This window comes from Syngnathus typhle, linkage group LG11 (genome assembly GCF_033458585.1).
Source record: "Syngnathus typhle isolate RoL2023-S1 ecotype Sweden linkage group LG11, RoL_Styp_1.0, whole genome shotgun sequence".
NCBI lineage: Eukaryota > Metazoa > Chordata > Actinopteri > Syngnathiformes > Syngnathidae > Syngnathus > Syngnathus typhle.
This window is the reverse complement of record NC_083748.1, coordinates 7,474,795-7,493,559: the sequence shown is the minus strand read 5'-3', so window position 1 is coordinate 7,493,559 and position 18,765 is coordinate 7,474,795. Positions and strand designations below refer to the sequence as shown.

Sequence of the window (18,765 nt, the reverse complement as noted above, 5' to 3'; positions counted from 1 at the left end):
ACTGTGCTGTGCTGTGTAGTACTGTACAGTTTTGTTTGAAAATTGTAGTTGAGTAATCCAGACGCTAGATGGCAGTAATGCGTAATGTTATGCTTTCCACTCACTTTGAAAATCCCAAGAAGAACACCACACAATGATGACATCCGGTTTCGTTCGCTTTTTGGCGCCAAATTTGCAAAGCTGATGGCAGGTCTTCCTCCTACATTTACTAGTAGTAACTAGGTAATTAACATGACACGCTTTTCTTGATAATATTTCTTACACTGTGAAGCTTCGCAGTTGACACAACCAGGGAACGAATTAAACGACTACTACTACGTGAGTATAAAACTTGTTTTATGCTACTGCATGGATGATGTAAACATAGTCACTAGTCACATTAGGTTCCCAAGCTTGATATTGTAAAAGATCTAAAAACCTAAAATGAAATCAGGATTAAGGACTGTAAAAGTTCCCTCTCACCTTTGACTAACACTGTCAGATATTTTTAAAATATAGTACAGAATACCTGATAGTTTTATTTCAGCGTGTGTTCTTAATGATGTGGTGAATGTCAATAACACTGTTGGTGCATATGACTATGATTTCTAATTATATAAATTTGCCTATCATCAAGAATCAAAGTTCTCTTTCTTTATGTGTTCTTGCAGAAGGTGTTATTCAGGATGAATTGTGATCTTCTGGCAACATGCAGTGCTCTTGGGTACCTGGAGGGGGACACGTATCACAAAGAAGCTGATTGCTTAGGTGAGTGGATTAGATTTTATAACACATTCTTGTGCTTTATCACTATGTGTAACAACTGTGATCATGTTTACTCTGTCCCAGAGAGTGTGAAAGACTTGATCAGGTACTTGCGTTATGAAGATGACACCCGTGATGTCAGGCAGCAGCTGGGTGAAGGCCACATCGTAGAACATGACCTTCTGCCTATTATCATTCAACATGGGCATGACAAGGCCTTGTTTGATACCTGTATACGGTAAACACCCCAGGATGAAACTTGTGATGCATTAAATTTTGTGATGGTCAAAACTTGTTTTGCTGCATGATAACTCAAATTATCATTTGTTTTATCACAGGCTAATGGTCAATCTAACGCAACCTGCTATGCTCTGCTTTGGGAAGGTTCCTGACGACGCCGTGTTTAGACACCACTTTTTGCAAGTGACCTCTCATTTACAAGCCTACAAAGAGGTACTGCTTGTATATATTTTGTGAGGTTATATTTTCCCATTTGTGTCTGTGTCCTTCAAGGGTGATTGTAAATAAGCTTTTTGCGTCATACTTTGTAGGTGTTAGACAAAAAGCGAAACTTGACACTTAAAAATGACAATAACCTGAAATAGATTACATTAAAGTGGCAAATGCGCTGATCAAGTCACAATTATCTGACAGTGTTTTTCTTTCCTTTGTTTTAATTGTAGGCATTTGCTACTGAGAAGGTGTTTGGCATTTTAAGTGAGACATTGTACAATCTATTACAAATGGTAAGTGGATGTTTTTTGATAACATGCCAGCTTGTATGCAGTATTGATTTTTCCTCTCATTCTGCTAATGTGCTTCCCTCTCAGGAATGGGAGCAGAGGCAGGAAGAAGACAACCTTCTGATTGAGCGAATTCTACTGCTGGTTCGGAATGTGCTTCATGTACCCGCCGACCCTTTGGAAGAGAAGGTTAATATGCTTTTGTAGTTTGATTGGATGAATCAGTTGCATCAAGAGGTAAAATGTCCTGCTATGATTCAGTTTTTGGAAGTTACATTGATGTTCTGTACATTTTAAACATTTTGAATAAAAATATGAATCAATTAGCAGTAAATCTTTCCATCAACACATTTGATTTTTTTTCTCATCAAGCAAAAGCATTACTGCAATTTTCCAGCCATTATTTTGTCTCCTGTATATTATCCTACTGCAGAAAGTCGATGATGATGCCAGCGTGCACGACAGGCTGCTCTGGGCCATTCACATGAGCGGTTTCGATGACCTGGTCAAGTTCTTGGCGTCGGCCCAGAGTGAGCAGCAGTGGAGTATGCATGTGTTGGAAATCATCTCCCTCATGTTCCGAGACCAGGTTAAGATAAATAATCCTTTTCAATGCGCAGTGCATCGAGATTGATAGCTGTGTGGTGTTAAAGCTTTGTTCTGGTGTGGCGCAGACGCCGGACACCTTGGTGAGCGCAGGGCACGCTCGCTCGGCCGAGGAGAAGCAGAGAGACATTTCGGAGCTGGAGGGGCTGAGGCAGAAGGAACAGGCAGAGAAACGTTCTCGCACACTGCAAAGAGGAAGCAGGTACGTAATATGAGAGGATCTTCAAAGCGCATTTGTTTTATTTTGGACAAATAAATATTTTGGTTTTTTTGTCAGACATTCACGCTTCGGAGGGTCTTTTGTTGTGAAAGGACTCAAAGCAATCGGAGACAATGATATGATTTATCACAGAAATGTCAACAAAGTAAGTATTGTAAAGCGATTTACCAAACAATGTTTTTAAATCTCACTTATCTGTTTCCTCCCTTTAATTCATAGTTCAAAAACTACACTCACGACATGGGTAAAGCTGTGCGGCACGTTCCCAGGCGCAATCAACAGGCCCGCGAATGCATGGACAAACGGCGATCAGCTCTAAATGTTCGACTCTTCCTGCGAGAGTTTTGTGTGGATTTCTTAGAGAACTGCTACAATCGCCTCATGTACATTGTCAAGGTCAGCAGTCACAATATTTTTACCATCACAGTTGACAATTCACTTTATTTTGTCCCCTAAAGTACTTTATTGAATAAGCGGCAGCTCTTTATGATTCATTGATGATACACAATCTTCATTTTCTTTATCCCATTCATGTTGATAATTCAACTTGACATTCTGTTGTCTTGCCTCCCTCCTCTCCAGGAAAACCTGATCCGGGAGCAATCTCAGGAGCACGATGAGACCTACTACCTGTGGGCGCTCAGCTTCTTCATGGCCTTCAACCGTGGCAACGATTTCCGAGCTGATTTAGTTTCGGAAACAATGTCCACCCGGACTTTCCATTTTATCGAGACCAACATCACCAATTACTATGAAATGATTTTGGCTGACCGCAAAGAGGCCACATCCTGGTCACGAAGGCAAGAGAGGCGTTTGGAAGCGGGGTCATTACTAAATTGCTGAAAATATGTCCGTTCATATTTTATTCCACCTTGTTTTTGTTAGGATGCACCTGGCGCTGAAGGCATATCAGGAGCTGCTGATGACTGTGAACGAAATGGACCGATCTGAGGACGAAAGCATCCGCCACAGCGCCAATGTTATCAAAAGTAAGGCAATATTAAATAAAGTGAATGCCGTTCTGGGAGCAAATCAAAATGGAGCATTTTCGTTGTCAAGAAAGAGTCAGCACTTGTATTGTTATTCCTCTGAATTTATATATCATTAGAATGATTGACAAATTGTTTTCCCTTCTCACCTTGTAGGTAACATTTTCTACCTAACGGAATACAGGGAGATATTCCTGACTCTGCTGAGAAAGTATGACGGAACCAAACAGCCACAGTCCTACCTTAAAGATTTGGTGGAGTCAACGCATCTCTTCCTACGTATGTTGGAGCGCTTCTGCAAAGGTCGTAGGAGCTTGGTTGTGCAAGTATGTACAAGTTATATGTAGATGAATGTTTCTCCTTCAGTGCCGGCCAGAAAAAGTCTAGATGTGGTTAATTTTACAGAAAAAGCGAGTGAAGCGAAAAAAGTCCAGAAAAGGCAAAAAACAGCCCGATGTAGAAAGGACCCCAGAAGCTCTGGCGGATACTTTGAAGGTTGTGGAGGAACAACTAAAGGGTGTCAATTTTCAGGTCAGTGTAATTATCTGTAATAGAAAAGAAAAATGAAGTATTAGGACACTACCAAAGAAGAACAGAAATGGCATCGTGTCTCATTTTTCGGGCTCGTCTGCAGCTGTCAGAATCTTTAACTGAGCGCATCGTGCCTTTCGACGCCACATCGGAAACTCCCCTGGAGGAGCAACGGACTGAGGCTATGGTGCGGGTGCAGGATGCTTTGCAAGCTCAATTGGGACCAGAATCTTTAGCGCTGCTGAGAGCTGCCAGGTAAATTTTCATACTCAGCACCTTTCACGTCTAGAATCATTCAAAAACTTAAGATATCAAATAAATGACTGCATTCAGGGAAGTATGGCCCGAGGGAGACGTGTTTGGCTCGAGCGATGTGGACCCTGAAGAAGAACTTGAACTCCTCAAGCAGATCTTGCATGCAGAGTTGCCAAGTATGCACGCAGCGTATTTACATGACATCTGAGTATCGCACCATCTGGATGCAGGATTCGCTTTTGATTTCAGGGTCGGCCCCTCCTCCTGAGACTCAAATGGAAGAGGATGATGAGGACGATGGTCCGGATCTGGAAGAAGACGAAGAGTTGGAGGCAGTCCAAGTTTCGGAAACTGAGTTCAAATTTCTGGACTTTGTCAAGAAGTGAGGCAGTAACGTTTGCACCTTTTGCCTTTCAAATCAGATCCTACTTTGACAGTTGTTGTTTTTTTACAGGTTTGCCAACCCCAACATTGTGCGGCCATACCTGCATTTACTGAAATCCTACTCCAAAAACACACCTCACACAAACCACTGCATTGTTCGAATGCTTCACCGTGTGGCATTTGATCTCAAAATGGACGCTTTGCTATATCAGCTGTCAGTCTTTCATCTCTTCAATAAGATCCTGAGTGACCCGGCAGCCTCTGCTTACAAGGTTGGTTCATAAACTAAAGACAGTGATGAGGCCCATGAGCTCACCTTCTTTCTGTCATCCACAGGAGCTGGTCACCTTTGCCAAGTATGTGCTGAATCGTTTCTTTTCGCTGGCAGCCACCAACAACAAGGCCTACATTGAGCTGCTGTTCTGGAAAAACGTCGGCGCTGTGCGCGAGATGACTGAAGGTTACAGCAAAGATGGGTTGGTGTTTTTTTATTTTTTTTATTACATATTAGATTAATGTAAAGCTGGAAAAGATGCACTCATGTGGTATTTTGCTTCCATTCATAAGAGCGGAAAAGATGCCAGCTTGGACTGAAGAGGAAGAGGAGGAATTGCGTAATCTTTATGAAGAGCACCGACACTCTGAAGGTTTGCTGTTTGTTTACTGTTAGCACTCCTGTTTGTGATTTTACTTTCCATGTTGCGCTAACTGGGTAACTAATACTAACTAACTCTTGCCAGATCCAGACATTGTGGAGACTCTGCTGCCGTTACTAAGCAACAGTACACGCACACGGAAGCAGGTTGTGATTCAGATGGTACGCCTGGGTCTGGTGGACAGCGCTAAAGAGCTGAAAAAACCCAAGTATGTCGGCTGGATATGCTGACTCATTAAGTTTTGATATAATAATTTGCTCGATCGATAATCATCTGAAAATGATATTCTATGACAAAGGAAAGGTACCGGGATTGTTCTTTGGACTGAAGACCAGGAAGTAGAACTTCAGATGCTCTATGAAGAATACAAAGACTCTGATGGTGATTACTGGAATTGATCGAAGCAGCTTAATTTTGGAGAAAATGCGATTTCCCTAATTTGTCTTTCACCCCTAGATGTTCTCGGCAACATTTTTAAGAAGCTCACAGCCAAGCGCTCTCGTGCACGTGTGGTGGACAAGCTCCTCAGTCTGGGCCTGGTGTCAGAAAGGCGAGAACTTTATAAGAAGAGAAGTCGAAGTGCTCGTCCAAAAAGTTCCGGCACACAAATGGCAAGTTTTAAAAACTTCTTCGATGGCCGAACACAACAAGGAAGACTGAGAAAATACATTCTTCCTACAGAGTGAAGAGGATTTCCTGGCTGAACTCACGCAGAATTTACCAGATGATCCTCAAGAACAAGATGAGGATGAGTCCGAAGAGAGTGAGGAAGAAGACGAGCCAGAAATGCAAGAAAGACAGGATGGTGGCAGCAGTAGGAGTCAAAGCGTTGCGTCAAAAGTGGAAAGGCGAGCGGATGTTGGCGCCATAGTTACAAGGTTGCATGACGAAGGTGACACAAACCTTTTGAGTATCCTTTCAGTGTGACGCAGAGCAAACAATTGTGTATGGTTGTGAATATTCTTGATCCTGTTGTCTTCCAGGCATGTCCGAAGCCCTTGCGTGGTTACAACGTTGTCTGGACCGAGCAGCTAAGGGCAGAGAAGATGATGGTAAGAATGTCAACAAAGGCTGTGCTGCAGCACGGATTTGAAAATGTCTTAATGTCCAGTTAAGAAGATTTGCTCCTTTGGCCAGGTTTTTCCCAGGCTACTCCTCTTGTCCCTCTCACCGAGGCATGTGAAGACGCCATGGAGAACAAGACCTTCCACAAGCTGCTGCGCAAACTGGGGATGCGTCCGCCTGCAAATGAACAGGTGTGGCTTTATTGTTCAGGATTACACTGGCAAATTTCATGCTGCTTATGGTGATCAAAATGCTGATTGGAAATGCCTGACATGACTTTTTCCATAATGCATTCTCATTAGGAGACATTTTGGAGAATCCCTGAAAAGATCAGCCCATCTCAGCTCCATAGTGCAGCTGCATCTCTCAGTCCAAATCCCGATGAATCTCAAAGTGAGGAGGTCCTCGCGGAAGACGACGGCCCGCCTGAAGAACCTCGGGAGGAGAAAAAGGAGGTCTCGGGTTCACAACGAGCAGATGCTTTGCGAGCCCTGTCTAGTGCACGCAAGAGGAAACTACACTCCAGCAAGGATAAAGGTATGTCAGGACACACGTATTGTTGTATACTTTTTCTGAAGCCAGTGAATAGGATGGCCATTTATTTCCCAAACCTCGTTTATTTTAGCCCCGGATATGGATTTAGCTTCTACTGAAGATGCAGACAGTTCGTTTGAGAGGTGAGGTCACAAAAACTCAGTCAATTTGAAATCCCTGCACAAATAAATACCTGTTTCCTTTGTAAATGTCAAATCCACTTCTTATATCAGGCCCAAAGAGAAGACAACTAAAAGAAGCAGAGTGTTGGATGGTGACGACGAGGACGAGGAGCAGGGTATTGTATTATTTGTCACTTACAATTTTGTCTAAAATGAAACAAATACATCTGCTTAGTGGTTGTAATGCATATGAATTTTTCAAAATATGATTAAGCTAGACTCTCTTTGCAGATGACAGTTCCATTTCTGTAATGGATATGAATAGAAATGCTGACGCAGATTCAGACGAGGAAGATATTTCTGCACCAGTGAAGCGTCGGCGGAAGATGGTAATAATTGATGAAGATGAAGATGATGAAGATTAGTTGGAGTCAATACAGTGAAAATAACAACCCAAAGAAAATGTTGCTTCTGATTGCCCTGGCCCAAATCGGCTCTGATTATTTGTATTTTCTAATAAAGTTCTGTGTTAAGAAAAGAAATTGCTACATACTATTGACCATACATTGTATAGCAGTACCATAATTGAACAGTAGGTGTCGCATATGTTACCGTTAAACGTCATGTTCGATATCAATAACATATTTACTAACATTTTCATCGCTGTGTTGTTAAACTCTTGTTAACTCTCGTGTTAATAGTCAATGTAAAATAATCAGTGCTGTATTTCATATTTTTAGGTTGACAAAACGTTACTTTTCAGGATAATTGTACGGCAACTAATTATAGCTGGCCATCCATGCTGTAGATATGATTAAAGTACAAAACACGACCCCCCCCCCCCATCAGTGATTGCTTTGACTGCTGAATTCTATTGCAAAATGTCATTTTAGTCAAATGTGTGGTAAGGTTGCTTACATCTTATTACCTGTAGGTGGTACTAAAGAGCAGCAAAGACGTAACACTCATACAGACCTCACAAGAGTCAAGTGCATTGCAATTTATTAGTACATGGGTGTGCAACCATTTGCCGATCAGAGGTCTTTTCAGTTTTATGAAGTCCTCTGAGGCTCATACTCTCTGAAATATGTTGTAATGATTGCAGGTTTGTAAATTTGGTGCTTTTAGTTGCGTCAAGATTTTATTTGTTTTTAGATTTGCATGGCAAATGTTCTGAGGGGATGTGCAAGACCCATGGGCTGTCGGTTCCCCCACCCTTGCATTAGGGGAGTTGATAAACTAAAACAGACACTAACAGTATGCTCAGCATTTGATTTACAGAGTGTCGTGTTCAGTGTGAGCTTTCTTCAAAACAAAGATCTTGTGTGTGACAGCGGTTCTGCTGCATTTAGTCATCCTCATATTCCAACTGTGTGGGAGCTGGTCTCCTGTCCTCACATCTGGACTATGTTAGCAACTTCCTGTCACAGCATCTGCTCTGCCCCCACCTCGCAAAAATCTCAGTCCAACCTGATGGTCCACACAATGAGCCTGGAGTGTGTGTGTGTGTACAATGTTGGGTCGTTTTTTATGGTTTGAGGTGGACTTTAATTGCCACGATCAAAGAAACACATATGTGCCTCGAGAATATACGGCCAGGAGGACTCGTGACCAGAACAAAAGAGTAACCCTGGCCGCTTTATTACATACATCTGAGGTGCAGACATGCACACACAGTCATTAAATTTGGCACTTTTATGGGACTAGATGCCAGAATTGTGTCTCCCGAAACAAAGACTAGCTTTTCCTTTGGAGGTTGACGGTTGACATTAGTATTACAATGTCAACAAAAGTTTTGTACATTACTGATGTAATAATTTCATACAGAGAAGAACTACAGGTTGCAAAACATCAAGAGTAAGATGAGCTTCTACATTAGAACATACCAGAGGTTTTGCTGTAGGGTTTGTTTTTTAATTTAATTGTTTTTAGAAAACATTGTGTTGTGAAAGCAGATGTGCACAAGTAACTGCTTGAATTGCCTACACATTTTATCACATTCCATCAAACAATAATTTGATGAGTAATGTTCTTTCACGAGAAGACGGGCAGTGGTTGACGGGGACAAGCCTGGACGTCTCACAGATAGTGTATCACTCAACCAGTAATGTCTGCGATCTTTTCCTAAGGTCAAACGGGTTGGATGCCCCCCACCCCCCTAGTCTCCACCCTCTGCACGTCCCTGCATTTTCAACATTTTACAGTAGTCAGTAGTAAATCACCAGCAAGATACACAGTAAACGGATGATTCCAATCAAAACTGTTTGATTATTATAACATTTGATTTAAAAGGTGCATTGGTAACAAAGAATGCTTGCAAAACCTCACCCTTTTAAAATTGAACTTCTTTTGTAATTTTGATATCAGCAAGAATATATGACGTCGATTCACATTATCTGCTTGCACGGGCTACAAATTGGGTTTGACACGTGTCCTGTCAATTTAATTGAGATAGTTGGACCTTATAAAAACTTTTAGCTTTTTGCATAAAATGGAGGCGCCGAGTTCAAACTGTAGATCTCACGACCCCTCCTCTTCCTCCCCTCCAACGGACTCAAGTCACCACTCCAGGAGGTGAAGATCGAGGGGGGATTTGTCTCTGTCGAAGGACAGAGAAAAAGTTTTCCCTTTTTTAATGTGCAGTTAAAGCAGATAGACAAAGTGGGAGAGACCAGAGGCGGTGCAAGGGGGAGACTTTCCAAGGAGAGAGAGAGCGCAGTTGGACCTAAACCCGTCCTAGGTCCAGCCCGAACCTCCTCTCCACTTGCACGACAAACTCAACTCCCGAAATAGGTAATCCTCCTAAACAGCTCTTTTTGGACTATTTATTTACTCGTGCGGGGGGGGAACAATGTTGTTTGCGCGCTGTGATTATAGTCGCTTTTAAAAGCAAAGAGTTTAAGGAAAATATAGGGTGCAAAAACGTTTTCCCTGGTCCATTTCCACCGCTTTTGTTTGTGAATGGTGGAGTAATTTGTCTGCTGACAGCGCCAATTGTCCCGCACAAATCAACAATCCAAGTTACTGGCTCCATCGGTAAGTATTCCTTCGTCATTCAAACTAACATCTTGCGCCTTGTTTACGTTTTTTCAATATGCCACTTTGTGTTTGTTTTGTAAGTATTGTCTTATTTTGTACTGAGTGGCCATGTGACGTCATAAAACAACAGTGCCATTCAAATGCCCCGGTACCTTTTTAACAATCTTATGACTTCAATGGAGCGCTGCCATGTAATTTAACAAACCTATAAGTGCTGAACATGGATTTATGAAGTGTGCAATTTACTGCGTGTGTTTGGAAACGAATAAATTTGTTTTGACATTTGTAAGGCATCTCATTACAGCAGCATGCCATTTGCCGAATCTGAACTCAAACTGAAATTAAGTATGGAAAACAAATAGTTACAAAATTAGAAAACAGTTTTGGTTTTGTTCAGTTTACTGTAAGCCATCTGTAGTATGCTATGAAACAATCCAGTTCACATAGTTCAGATCTACTAAAAGAGACAATTTTCAGTTTGTACATTCTATGCAAACCCCTAAATACATTCTTCACTTCACAAGGCCAACATTTCTCCTTGTGGCCTACATAGCTTGCCGGCAGTTTGAGCCCTGCGGTTGTGTTCTGTGATCTAGGCTAGGAGTGCCTCTTGGTTTTTTGGGGTAGTCAGATGACAGCCTACAGGTCCTGCCTTAACCAGGGCCTTGAAGGCTGCAGTTCCAACCCCCACTTGAGTGCACGCCGCTTGCCATCTCTATCTATTGGCCCAGTTTGTCAGCCTGCAACCAGATGGTTTTGCCCCTTTGAAAAAGGCAGAGAGGAAATCCTTCCCTGCTTTGGAGTAAAAGAGAAGACAGGAAAAGAGGCTAAACGGCAAGTTAAACTTTGCATGTTAGTAGCAGTATTGTTGTGATGTAGCTTTCAGTTACTGGATTTATTTCATTGTTGTGCTAAACAAGTTTCATGACAAAATACTTCTAAAAATGGATTGAGTTGTTTCTATTCGATAAGGAGCATTTGGAATCCCTCATTTTACATTGCTGTAATATCAGAGGTGACATATCAAGTCAAAGCAGTTCAATAGAACAGAACATGTACAACACCTCTGGCGTAAAGAAGAAGCAGCTCAGCGTCAGCCTTGATTCTTCAAAAGGACACTTGGCACGGATCGGAATGGAGCAGGGCGACCAGATGCAGCTTGGACCAGGGTCTATTGAGGGAAAAGGTAGTTGGAAGAGAGGATTAAGGGGAACAAACTAACAGAACCGGCAATCTGACATCACTGAACTGACCGACCGACTAACCGAAACAAACTTGACAACGACAGGAAGCGAAAAGAGGGAGTGACACGCAGACAGGACTTAAATACCAGACAGGTAACGAGAGGCAAGTGACTGTGATTAGTACATTGATTGTGAGTAGACACAGGAAGGGAGGGGCGAGGACACAGAAACCATGACAACCTACATATGATAACACAACGGGGGACGAGTCGTGACAACACTGATACCAGTCAAGATTTCTAGCGGATACAGTCTGACAGTGACATTAAATCTGAAGTGCTAAGACATTGCTGTGGGCTTCAATGCTTGCATTTGCTCAATAGTTTGGTCCAGATGCAGAGCACATGGTCATATTTAAGCAATGGAACTCTGAGTTTGTTTTGATGAGCAAGAAAAGTGGTGCAATCTGATGAGAAGTGTATTTGCTGGTGTACAATATGGAAAAAATATGAGATTGATCAATGTTTCTTTTTTTAAAATATATCTATATATAATCATGTTTTTAGCTTGAGGAGGAGGCAGATTGATTTGCAGCAAAAAAAGTGTATTGGATAAAATAACGCTGTCACCTTAATTGATTTAAGTTATCATCATTTTCTGAATATGCAGCTATGGTAATTGAGAGAGAACCGGAACCGCTAAGCTCAACTAGCAATATTTTTTCGTTTGTTTTTGTTTCCCCCCTGTCTGGAAATACCATCACAGCCGGCGAGCCTTGACGCAGCTGCCTATGCACTTGTGTTCCACCGTATGTTCTGCATAAATTTTGTACATCAGCTGTTCGGCTGCCAAACATTCCCTAGTCCTTTTTCTTTACTTACGGTACTGAACATATTTTTAATCAGGCACTAGTCGTGTCAACCCCTTTAGGCCCGTCATCATTGATAGAATCACTACAAATGCTTCATAAAAACTTTGTAAATAATGAGGAAGAAATGTGTGCAATAGTGATGTAAAAAATGTACACGTGTGTTCACAAATTCCACTATTATCGTTAGAGCTGGTTTAAACACATGTGTGTGTCTTTTGTTTTTGCAGACTGCCACTTTTAGTGTCCACGTGGAAACAATAACAGATCGGCACGTTCTCCAAAAGATTTCACATGGAGATCAGCCCGGGTTACTTTATCATTTAAACTTTTCAATTCATGTTCATTCAGTAAGAGCTGCTAACATATTAACAACAGCAAGGGCGTTTGTCCATAAAATAACAGGTTGTGGCTTTGCACAAACAACAGAACTAAAAACAATGTTCCTAACCACATCCAGCCCGTCATGTCCAAACGTACATCCAAAGACTTATAGGACTGTTAACACTGATTATACCTGTGTCATGGAAGGCAATTTGGGCTTGGATTGACGCAAACATGCCACACCTATAATGTCATTTCTTTCCTAATTATGGAGCCATATTAGACCGGAATATGCAACCTATTAAATACTTACTGTCTCTGCACAGTCATGTTGGGATTCTACACGATGGCAGACATGCTAAAAGAAAGTTGACAAAAATGGATTTGGAACCTGCACTTGACAGGCTTAACCCAGAAAAAAAAAAAAATCAAAACACCAGATCAGTTTTCCCAAAATAATCATAAATGCCGGGTTTGCAGGTTATTTACTTTTCCCTTTGTGCTAACTTTGGACTTCTACTTGTTTGGTGTTGCAGTTAACCAGACAGAAAAATGAGAGGTTATGCATTTGTATGGAAAATGCGTGACTGTCTTTTCTACTGCTGAGCTCGCTCTCAAGGTACAATTATTTTCAATTGCTGTCATGCCGTATTTTTGGTGAGCAGAACAACTCCACTTTAATAAGAAGCATATATATTTTGCTTCACTTCCAATCCTGTAATCTAAACCTCATGTCACACAAAGTATTTTACAGCCACACCCAGCGTCAGATAGAAGCTCTTCTTCACTGCTAGTAGAATGTCCGAAGCCTACGGAGGGGATTTCCCTCCTTACTCCAAATATGAGGCTGTTAAGATGCGGTGCTTATTCCTGCGCTATATTCTAAGCATGCACTGAAGACATGTGACTGCCTTCTTAACGGACGTCTTTGTCTTGCTGTTTGCATGCGTCTTAAAAAGTACAGACTCGCAGTCTTTAGTTGAAAGGCCTCTATTGTTTAGTGTGCAAAAATCTGAACATGCTAAGACCACCTCAGCCTCTGCAGGATCAATTAGCAAGATGTTTTTACACAATCCAGAAAAATTGCTGTTCACTGATTTGAAGCGTCAACGTTGATGATCTAAAAGCTCGGCGTCAGTGCTCCGTGTCAAAAAAAACAACGGTTAACCCCCGTTGAAAGCTGATGTTCCACTTCCTCATCAGGTTCTTCCTGCTCCTCTAAAGCAGGAAGTTCTGTTGGGGCCCATATGATGCCCTGCTCAATAATCCTCCAAAGTAAAAACAGATGCTATTGAGAGGATGAGCAGAAATTCATTTGTGTTTACCCATATTCATATTCCACGCTCAAAATGGAAAATCCATTTTAAACCCACCGAAGAGCTCATTTTCTATACGGCTCCTCTTGTCTAGACAATTTTTTGGCCCTGTAGACATGTCCGGTAGAAGACAACTTGATTTATGGCTGCAACTGCAGAGCGCAAATTGCAGTCTTTGATGGCTTCTTCCAAACGACCAAATCCTAATCGTATCTTCTCAGCAACTGGCCATGACCGTCAAGTCAGGGGAAAGACGTTTTTCCACCAACCACGCGCGTCCAACTCTTGATTAAACACGCCTAAATTAGCTATGCGGGGAACTTGTAGCCAGACCAACCTCCTCGGCAGCTGAGCATTACTCACCCCCCTGCTGTTTGCTCCTAGGCAGTTGTGTGGGATGCTGTTCATTACTGCCAGTCCATATCTAAATTAGAAAAACGTACAAGGTGTTCCTGGTTTAATACAGCAGTGACGTAAGCCAAATGTGTGAGTCACTGAAGTTACTCAAGTCATAATATAAAACAGTCAAGTGATAAAAGAGCAATCATCACCATGAATCCAGTTTGCTCAACTGAGATCTCATGTTTCAAGTTGACATGGAGTGACTTGTCATAGCTGGCGTAGAAGATGCCAGCTGAGTTGTCACGCAATGGGCCTTTTGGCCACGGGTTCAAGTTAGGTTAATTGAACCCTAAATTCCTTGTAATAAAACAAATGGTCAATTCTTGTCACTGTTTAACGGCTGTCAGTGAAAAGCTGCGGCTCTCTTGACCCCGCACAAGTAAAATATACAGACTATTGATGAAAGTTTTGCGATCTTCTGAGAAGAAAATAAAATTTTCCAGACAAGAGCCGTCTTTATGAAGACGTTCTCGTTTAATTTACTGAGATACCAAGAATCTCTTTGTAACCCCTTTTATAGAGAAGGAATCATTTTTGCTCACTTAAGCTTCAGTAATGATGCGCGCCTTTAGGGAATAAAAATGTTTTCTCCTAGTTAGTTATTAAATCGATATTTCAGCGCGTGCCCTAAAAAGAGGAAAGTATCCGTCACATTAGCTTAATGTTGCCACTGGTATTTATTATTCTTTTAGTGGGTTAAGCTTAGGTTTCTATTCATTTCAATTCTTTTTGGGGTCAGAAACGTTCAATTTAAAATGTGACCTTTGAACTCTAAACTCCTCAACTAAAGGCATCCTATCGGCTAGCTGCCTGTTCGTCTTACTGACACGTATTCAACGTGTTGCCTGGTGATTTGCGCTAATGTAGAAAATGCGGCGCGGAAGCATTGCTCGAGTTCCATCTTGAAGATTGATCATGTTTCTTGTCGGCACTCCCACCACTCAGCTGCCATCTGAAGGAAACTCTTGGCCCCAATCTTAAACCAAATAATCCGTCTCCGCTCGTATCCTTGGTGCTCCCGGCCGTCGTTACTCGGGCCCCAGTTTCATGTATGCGGTTTCTTGCAAGTGCCACCAGAGGTCACGGCATGGGCCTCTGGGTCTTTGTTAAAGCCCACAAAGGCTCTATTCTCCCAACGGCGGCGAGGTCTTCTGAAAGCTGCGAGACATTGGACACCATTGTGACTCAGAGTAACATGATGCATGGGAGTGTCTGTGTGTCTTCATCGAGATTTAACTAAATGACTTCTCAGATGGTTTGGGAATGCTCACGCTCAAAGTGTTACTTGAAGTTGTGAGGTGAGCGAGATTCTGTTAGCATTAAAGCATAAATGATGTAGCTAAGGGCACTGGGTTTTATTAGCCGACTGTTGATTTCATTTCGTATTGGCAAGGTAGTCGATGACTTCAGATTTGGTAAGATTTTATTTCGCCTTGTTCTTCAGCTGATAGCAATCAAAAGCAGACGAGAGAAACCAAGAAGTACACGAGCGAGGAGAGGTTTCCGACGTGGCCTCATTTTTTCCATGTAAAGTCATTCCCAGGAAACACATGAAAGTACACGTTTTGGTGTTGGAGAAAAATATTCAGCTGTCAACGTGGAGTCAGAGGCAGTGACCAAGCAAAGTCGCAAGCTTGGATTCGTAATAGTAAAAGCAGGACCACATGTTCCTGATGGATTTTTTTCTTTTTTTGGAGTATCTCGTAGAAAACGTGAGTTGGTTGTAATCGGATCTGGTCTGCTGTGAGCTCATGCCGGAGGCCTGCCAGTGCTCCACCCATCTAGCCGCGTGTGGCTCCCTCACATTAGTGGCAATCCGTTTAGTAGTAGCGGCTTTAACTTTGCAGCAACAAAAAAAAAAAAATTGTGTAAAAAGCGATTGAAGAAACACGTGATTTCTTTTTTTGTCGTAATGCAAATCAACGAGAGTAAAATTGCATTTGTTGACAGGCAAATTTGTGAGTTGAATTTCCCTTCATAGATGTTTGAAAGAATTGCTTGCGCATCATGATTGATCATCTTCCACATTTGTCTTCATAGCAATCAAAGCAGCTCAGATGGACCTGAGATAACATCAGCAGCCAGTTGCGTCCTGGTCTTCTTGTGGACCTGAAACCCCAGAATGGCAGATCCCACCGGGCTTAGCTCCGAGTCGGCGGGGACCGGCACAGCCGAGGTCGACGCCTGCAGCTTGGAGGTCGAGAGGAAGTATGACATCATCCCCGCTGTCATCTGCTCCATGTGTTGCCTCTTTGGCATCATCTACTGCTTCTTTGGTGAGAAATAAACTCTTTGGGCCCCACATTACACACAACAAAGTCAAGATCATAAATATTGGGACATTGACATTAATCTCATTTTGGGCGCTCTGAAGACCACCGCAATGGATTTTTCCCGATATTTATGGTCTTGATCGTTTTCTTTTTCTTAATCGCAAACGATTGTCAAAGACGATTTAATACACTGTCTGATGATTCGTCCTTTCGCAGGTTACCGCTGCTTCAAGGCGGTCATGTTTCTGTCGGGTCTGATGTTCGGCTCGGTCATCATCTTCCTGCTGTGCCACAAAGAGCACGTACTGGACACTCAGCTCAGTGTGGAGGCCAGCGCCGGCATCGGCCTCGGTATCGGCCTGCTCTGCGGACTGGTCACCATGATGGTGCGCAGCGTGGGCCTCTTCATGACGGGCCTCCTGCTGGGCCTCCTCTTGGCTCTGGCCGCCCTGCTGCTCACTCTGCAGTTCTACACGCCCACCACGGTGTGGGTGCCTCTGGGCACGCTCCTGGGATCGGGCATGCTGTTTGCCGTCCTGACGCTGCAGTGGCAGAAGCTCTTCACCGTCTTCTCCACGGCGGTGTTCGGCGCCGCCATCATGACAGTGTGCACCGACTATTTTGTGGAGATGCTGGCTTTGGCCACGCACGTGTACGGCTGCCTGCGCCTCACGCCCGGCCCGCCTCTCTGCTGGTACAGCTTGGTCATTCTGGGCATCTGGCCCACCCTCAGCCTCATCGGAGTTCTGGTCCAGTGGAAACTGACGGATGGCAAATTCTCCCACACGGAGGGTGAGGATGAAATCTGGTCCCAGTAATGTGTTTTGAAGGGGTTTTTTTATATGCTGAAAAATAATTAGATCTAAATATACATAGCAGGCTGTTTATGTTCGATGAAATCCATAAAGACTCATTAAAAATATATATGTGTCAATATATGTCAAGTCAGAAAAGATGGTTATTTACTAACTAACATTTGTCCTCTCCTTCTAGTGGTTTTAAGTCGGCGTCAGAAGAGAGTGCAGCTGATGCGCATTCGCGAGAAGGACGCCAGGAAGCGACAGCAGGCAGGTGGGCAGGAAGGCACGTACCGCCGTAAGGCCACCCCAGTGAAACGTTACGCTGGGGACCTTCTGGCACCGGTCAGTGTCACCCTACATGGTGTGCTGTACTTACTGTCTCCATTTCAAAAATCCTCCGATTTTCAAGTGCAGTAGACTCTCAGAACTCGAGCTCAAATGTATTTAGGAGCCCGTTCAACCCGATTTGGGTGTCAGTGTAGTCTACTCAAATGAAGACAAGTTTTATAGAAAATAAATGGCTGAGTTTTCTATCATCAATCCGTTTGAGTTCCGAGGGTCCGCTGCATCTTCGGATCACAAGTGTCGTCAAGCTCAAAGATTCTTTGCATGTTTCTCAGAGCTACCTGCAAAGTCTGCGGGACAGACAAATGGGCACCGGCACCTCCCTTAGCAGCCAGAGCACCACCAACCACACTATGATCGACTTGGACTGTGACATGGGCTCCACGGTGCCCCTCACAGCTACAACCCCCGTCGTCAGGGTCTGAGCCACGTGACCATTTTTAAACGAGAGCGAGAACAAAAAGAGACGTTCTGGTTGTGTTCCATGCTGAAGATGTTCTGAAGAACTTTGGAGCATGTTATGTCATTGATCTGCGTGCAAATAGAAGATAATAGGTGGAGAGGGATGCTGTTTTTTTAATTGGAAAAAGCCACTACATTACAGTGCTTTTCAGAGGGACAAAACTGAGCCACACAAGGTCCTCTTGAAGTCATAACAGAACCTGATGTGCATTTCTCTCAGATTGTTAATCTGACATGTACTGTACTTCAAAAATTAGTCGCATCGCCATGTTTTCCTTTGTCACCGTTTAACATTGAAGGATGTGTGAGTTTATTTTCTTTAGCCGCAGTGATGCAGGAGAGTGAAGTAAGACTACAAGTGTGTCAAAATGAAGCAAAAACGAAATGTTACGATCATTGGTGATTGCGTACAGTTTTTAGCTGCATTCTTATTTTTATGTGAGGTTGAAGTCTCCGTGTGCTCGTCAAAGGGTATAATTTATTTGTCAAACAACCAACTACACAATAGTGATAATGTTTTGAAAAAGTGTTTCTTTTTTAAATTAGTAGCTCTTGACTCTAGCAGGGACATTTCAATGTGTTGCCTGTGTTATGTTTATTCTCTTACATAACCTTTGTAAAGAGCACAGATTCACGTTACTTTTGTTAGCGTGTTTTTATTTCCTGAACAAGCCTCATCACAATGATATTCATCCGCTGACCAATCACACCTCCACACCGCACGGAGAAGGGCAACAAAAAGTAGAGCATACCAAACAATGCAATATGCAAACGAGAAACAACACTTCCAAGTCAATACATAACAATTCCTCTCTTCCAGCTTTGATGCACCAATAATCATCAAATAAAAAAAATATAAGTACTATGTTTCTATGTGCTATTAAGTGTATACTTTTCTTTTTA

The 18,765-nt window shown here is 42.7% G+C and overlaps 2 protein-coding genes and 2 long non-coding RNA genes across 9 annotated transcripts; 2 read left to right on the top strand and 2 right to left on the bottom strand.

The window, feature by feature from the left end:
* Positions 1-158: 158 nt before the first annotated feature.
* On the top strand, positions 159-7,691 carry timeless (timeless circadian clock). The gene is made up of 30 exons (XM_061291610.1): positions 159-318; positions 651-747; positions 829-982; positions 1,083-1,197; positions 1,428-1,490; positions 1,575-1,676; positions 1,921-2,076; positions 2,162-2,295; positions 2,371-2,458; positions 2,533-2,709; positions 2,896-3,113; positions 3,199-3,302; positions 3,459-3,628; positions 3,708-3,833; positions 3,937-4,088; positions 4,167-4,264; positions 4,338-4,470; positions 4,543-4,744; positions 4,809-4,948; positions 5,040-5,119; positions 5,213-5,336; positions 5,427-5,509; positions 5,585-5,739; positions 5,810-6,020; positions 6,112-6,180; positions 6,266-6,384; positions 6,496-6,730; positions 6,819-6,870; positions 6,961-7,025; positions 7,141-7,691. Exons 2-30 carry the CDS (start codon positions 666-668, stop codon positions 7,272-7,274), a joined length of 3,741 nt encoding a protein of 1,246 aa, XP_061147594.1. The 5' UTR covers positions 159-318; positions 651-665; the 3' UTR covers positions 7,275-7,691.
* Positions 2,753-6,979, bottom strand: LOC133162440 (uncharacterized). Its single transcript, XR_009716220.1, has 2 exons — positions 6,921-6,979; positions 2,753-6,628 (listed from the first exon to the last, which is right to left on the bottom strand). It is a non-coding gene; the product is annotated as an uncharacterized LOC133162440 (long non-coding RNA).
* A 1,684-nt stretch (positions 7,692-9,375) lies between the features above and the next one.
* Positions 9,376-18,444, top strand: LOC133162435 (transmembrane protein 198-like). 6 transcript variants are annotated; one of them, XM_061291621.1, is made up of 5 exons: positions 9,376-9,885; positions 16,023-16,258; positions 16,472-17,047; positions 17,249-17,416; positions 17,676-18,444. In XM_061291621.1, the coding sequence occupies exons 2-5, from the start codon at positions 16,105-16,107 to the stop codon at positions 17,726-17,728; spliced, it is 951 nt and encodes a 316-aa protein (XP_061147605.1). In that variant the 5' UTR covers positions 9,376-9,885; positions 16,023-16,104; the 3' UTR covers positions 17,729-18,444. The 6 variants fall into 6 exon arrangements, with proteins under 6 accessions (XP_061147605.1, XP_061147606.1, XP_061147602.1 ...); XM_061291622.1 differs by having other exon boundaries at positions 9,378-9,885; positions 17,249-17,326; XM_061291618.1 differs by having other exon boundaries at positions 9,380-9,642; positions 17,249-17,397.
* On the bottom strand, positions 10,251-12,543 carry LOC133162439 (uncharacterized). Its single transcript, XR_009716219.1, has 2 exons — positions 10,953-12,543; positions 10,251-10,680 (listed from the first exon to the last, which is right to left on the bottom strand). It is a non-coding gene; the product is annotated as an uncharacterized LOC133162439 (long non-coding RNA).
* Positions 18,445-18,765: the final 321 nt, after the last annotated feature.

Coding starts and splice junctions, on each gene's coding strand:
- LOC133162435 (XM_061291618.1), top strand. CDS start 16,105: ATGGCAGATCCCACCGGGCTTAGCTCCGAGTCGGCGGGGACCGGCACA. Junction 16,259..16,471: donor CATCATCTACTGCTTCTTTG/GTGAGAAATAAA, acceptor GTCCTTTCGCAG/GTTACCGCTGCTTCAAGGCG. Junction 17,398..17,675: donor CTGGGGACCTTCTGGCACCG/GTCAGTGTCACC, acceptor CATGTTTCTCAG/AGCTACCTGCAAAGTCTGCG.
- timeless (XM_061291610.1), top strand. CDS start 666: ATGAATTGTGATCTTCTGGCAACATGCAGTGCTCTTGGGTACCTGGAG. Junction 2,710..2,895: donor GCCTCATGTACATTGTCAAG/GTCAGCAGTCAC, acceptor CCTCCTCTCCAG/GAAAACCTGATCCGGGAGCA. Junction 4,745..4,808: donor CGGCAGCCTCTGCTTACAAG/GTTGGTTCATAA, acceptor TGTCATCCACAG/GAGCTGGTCACCTTTGCCAA.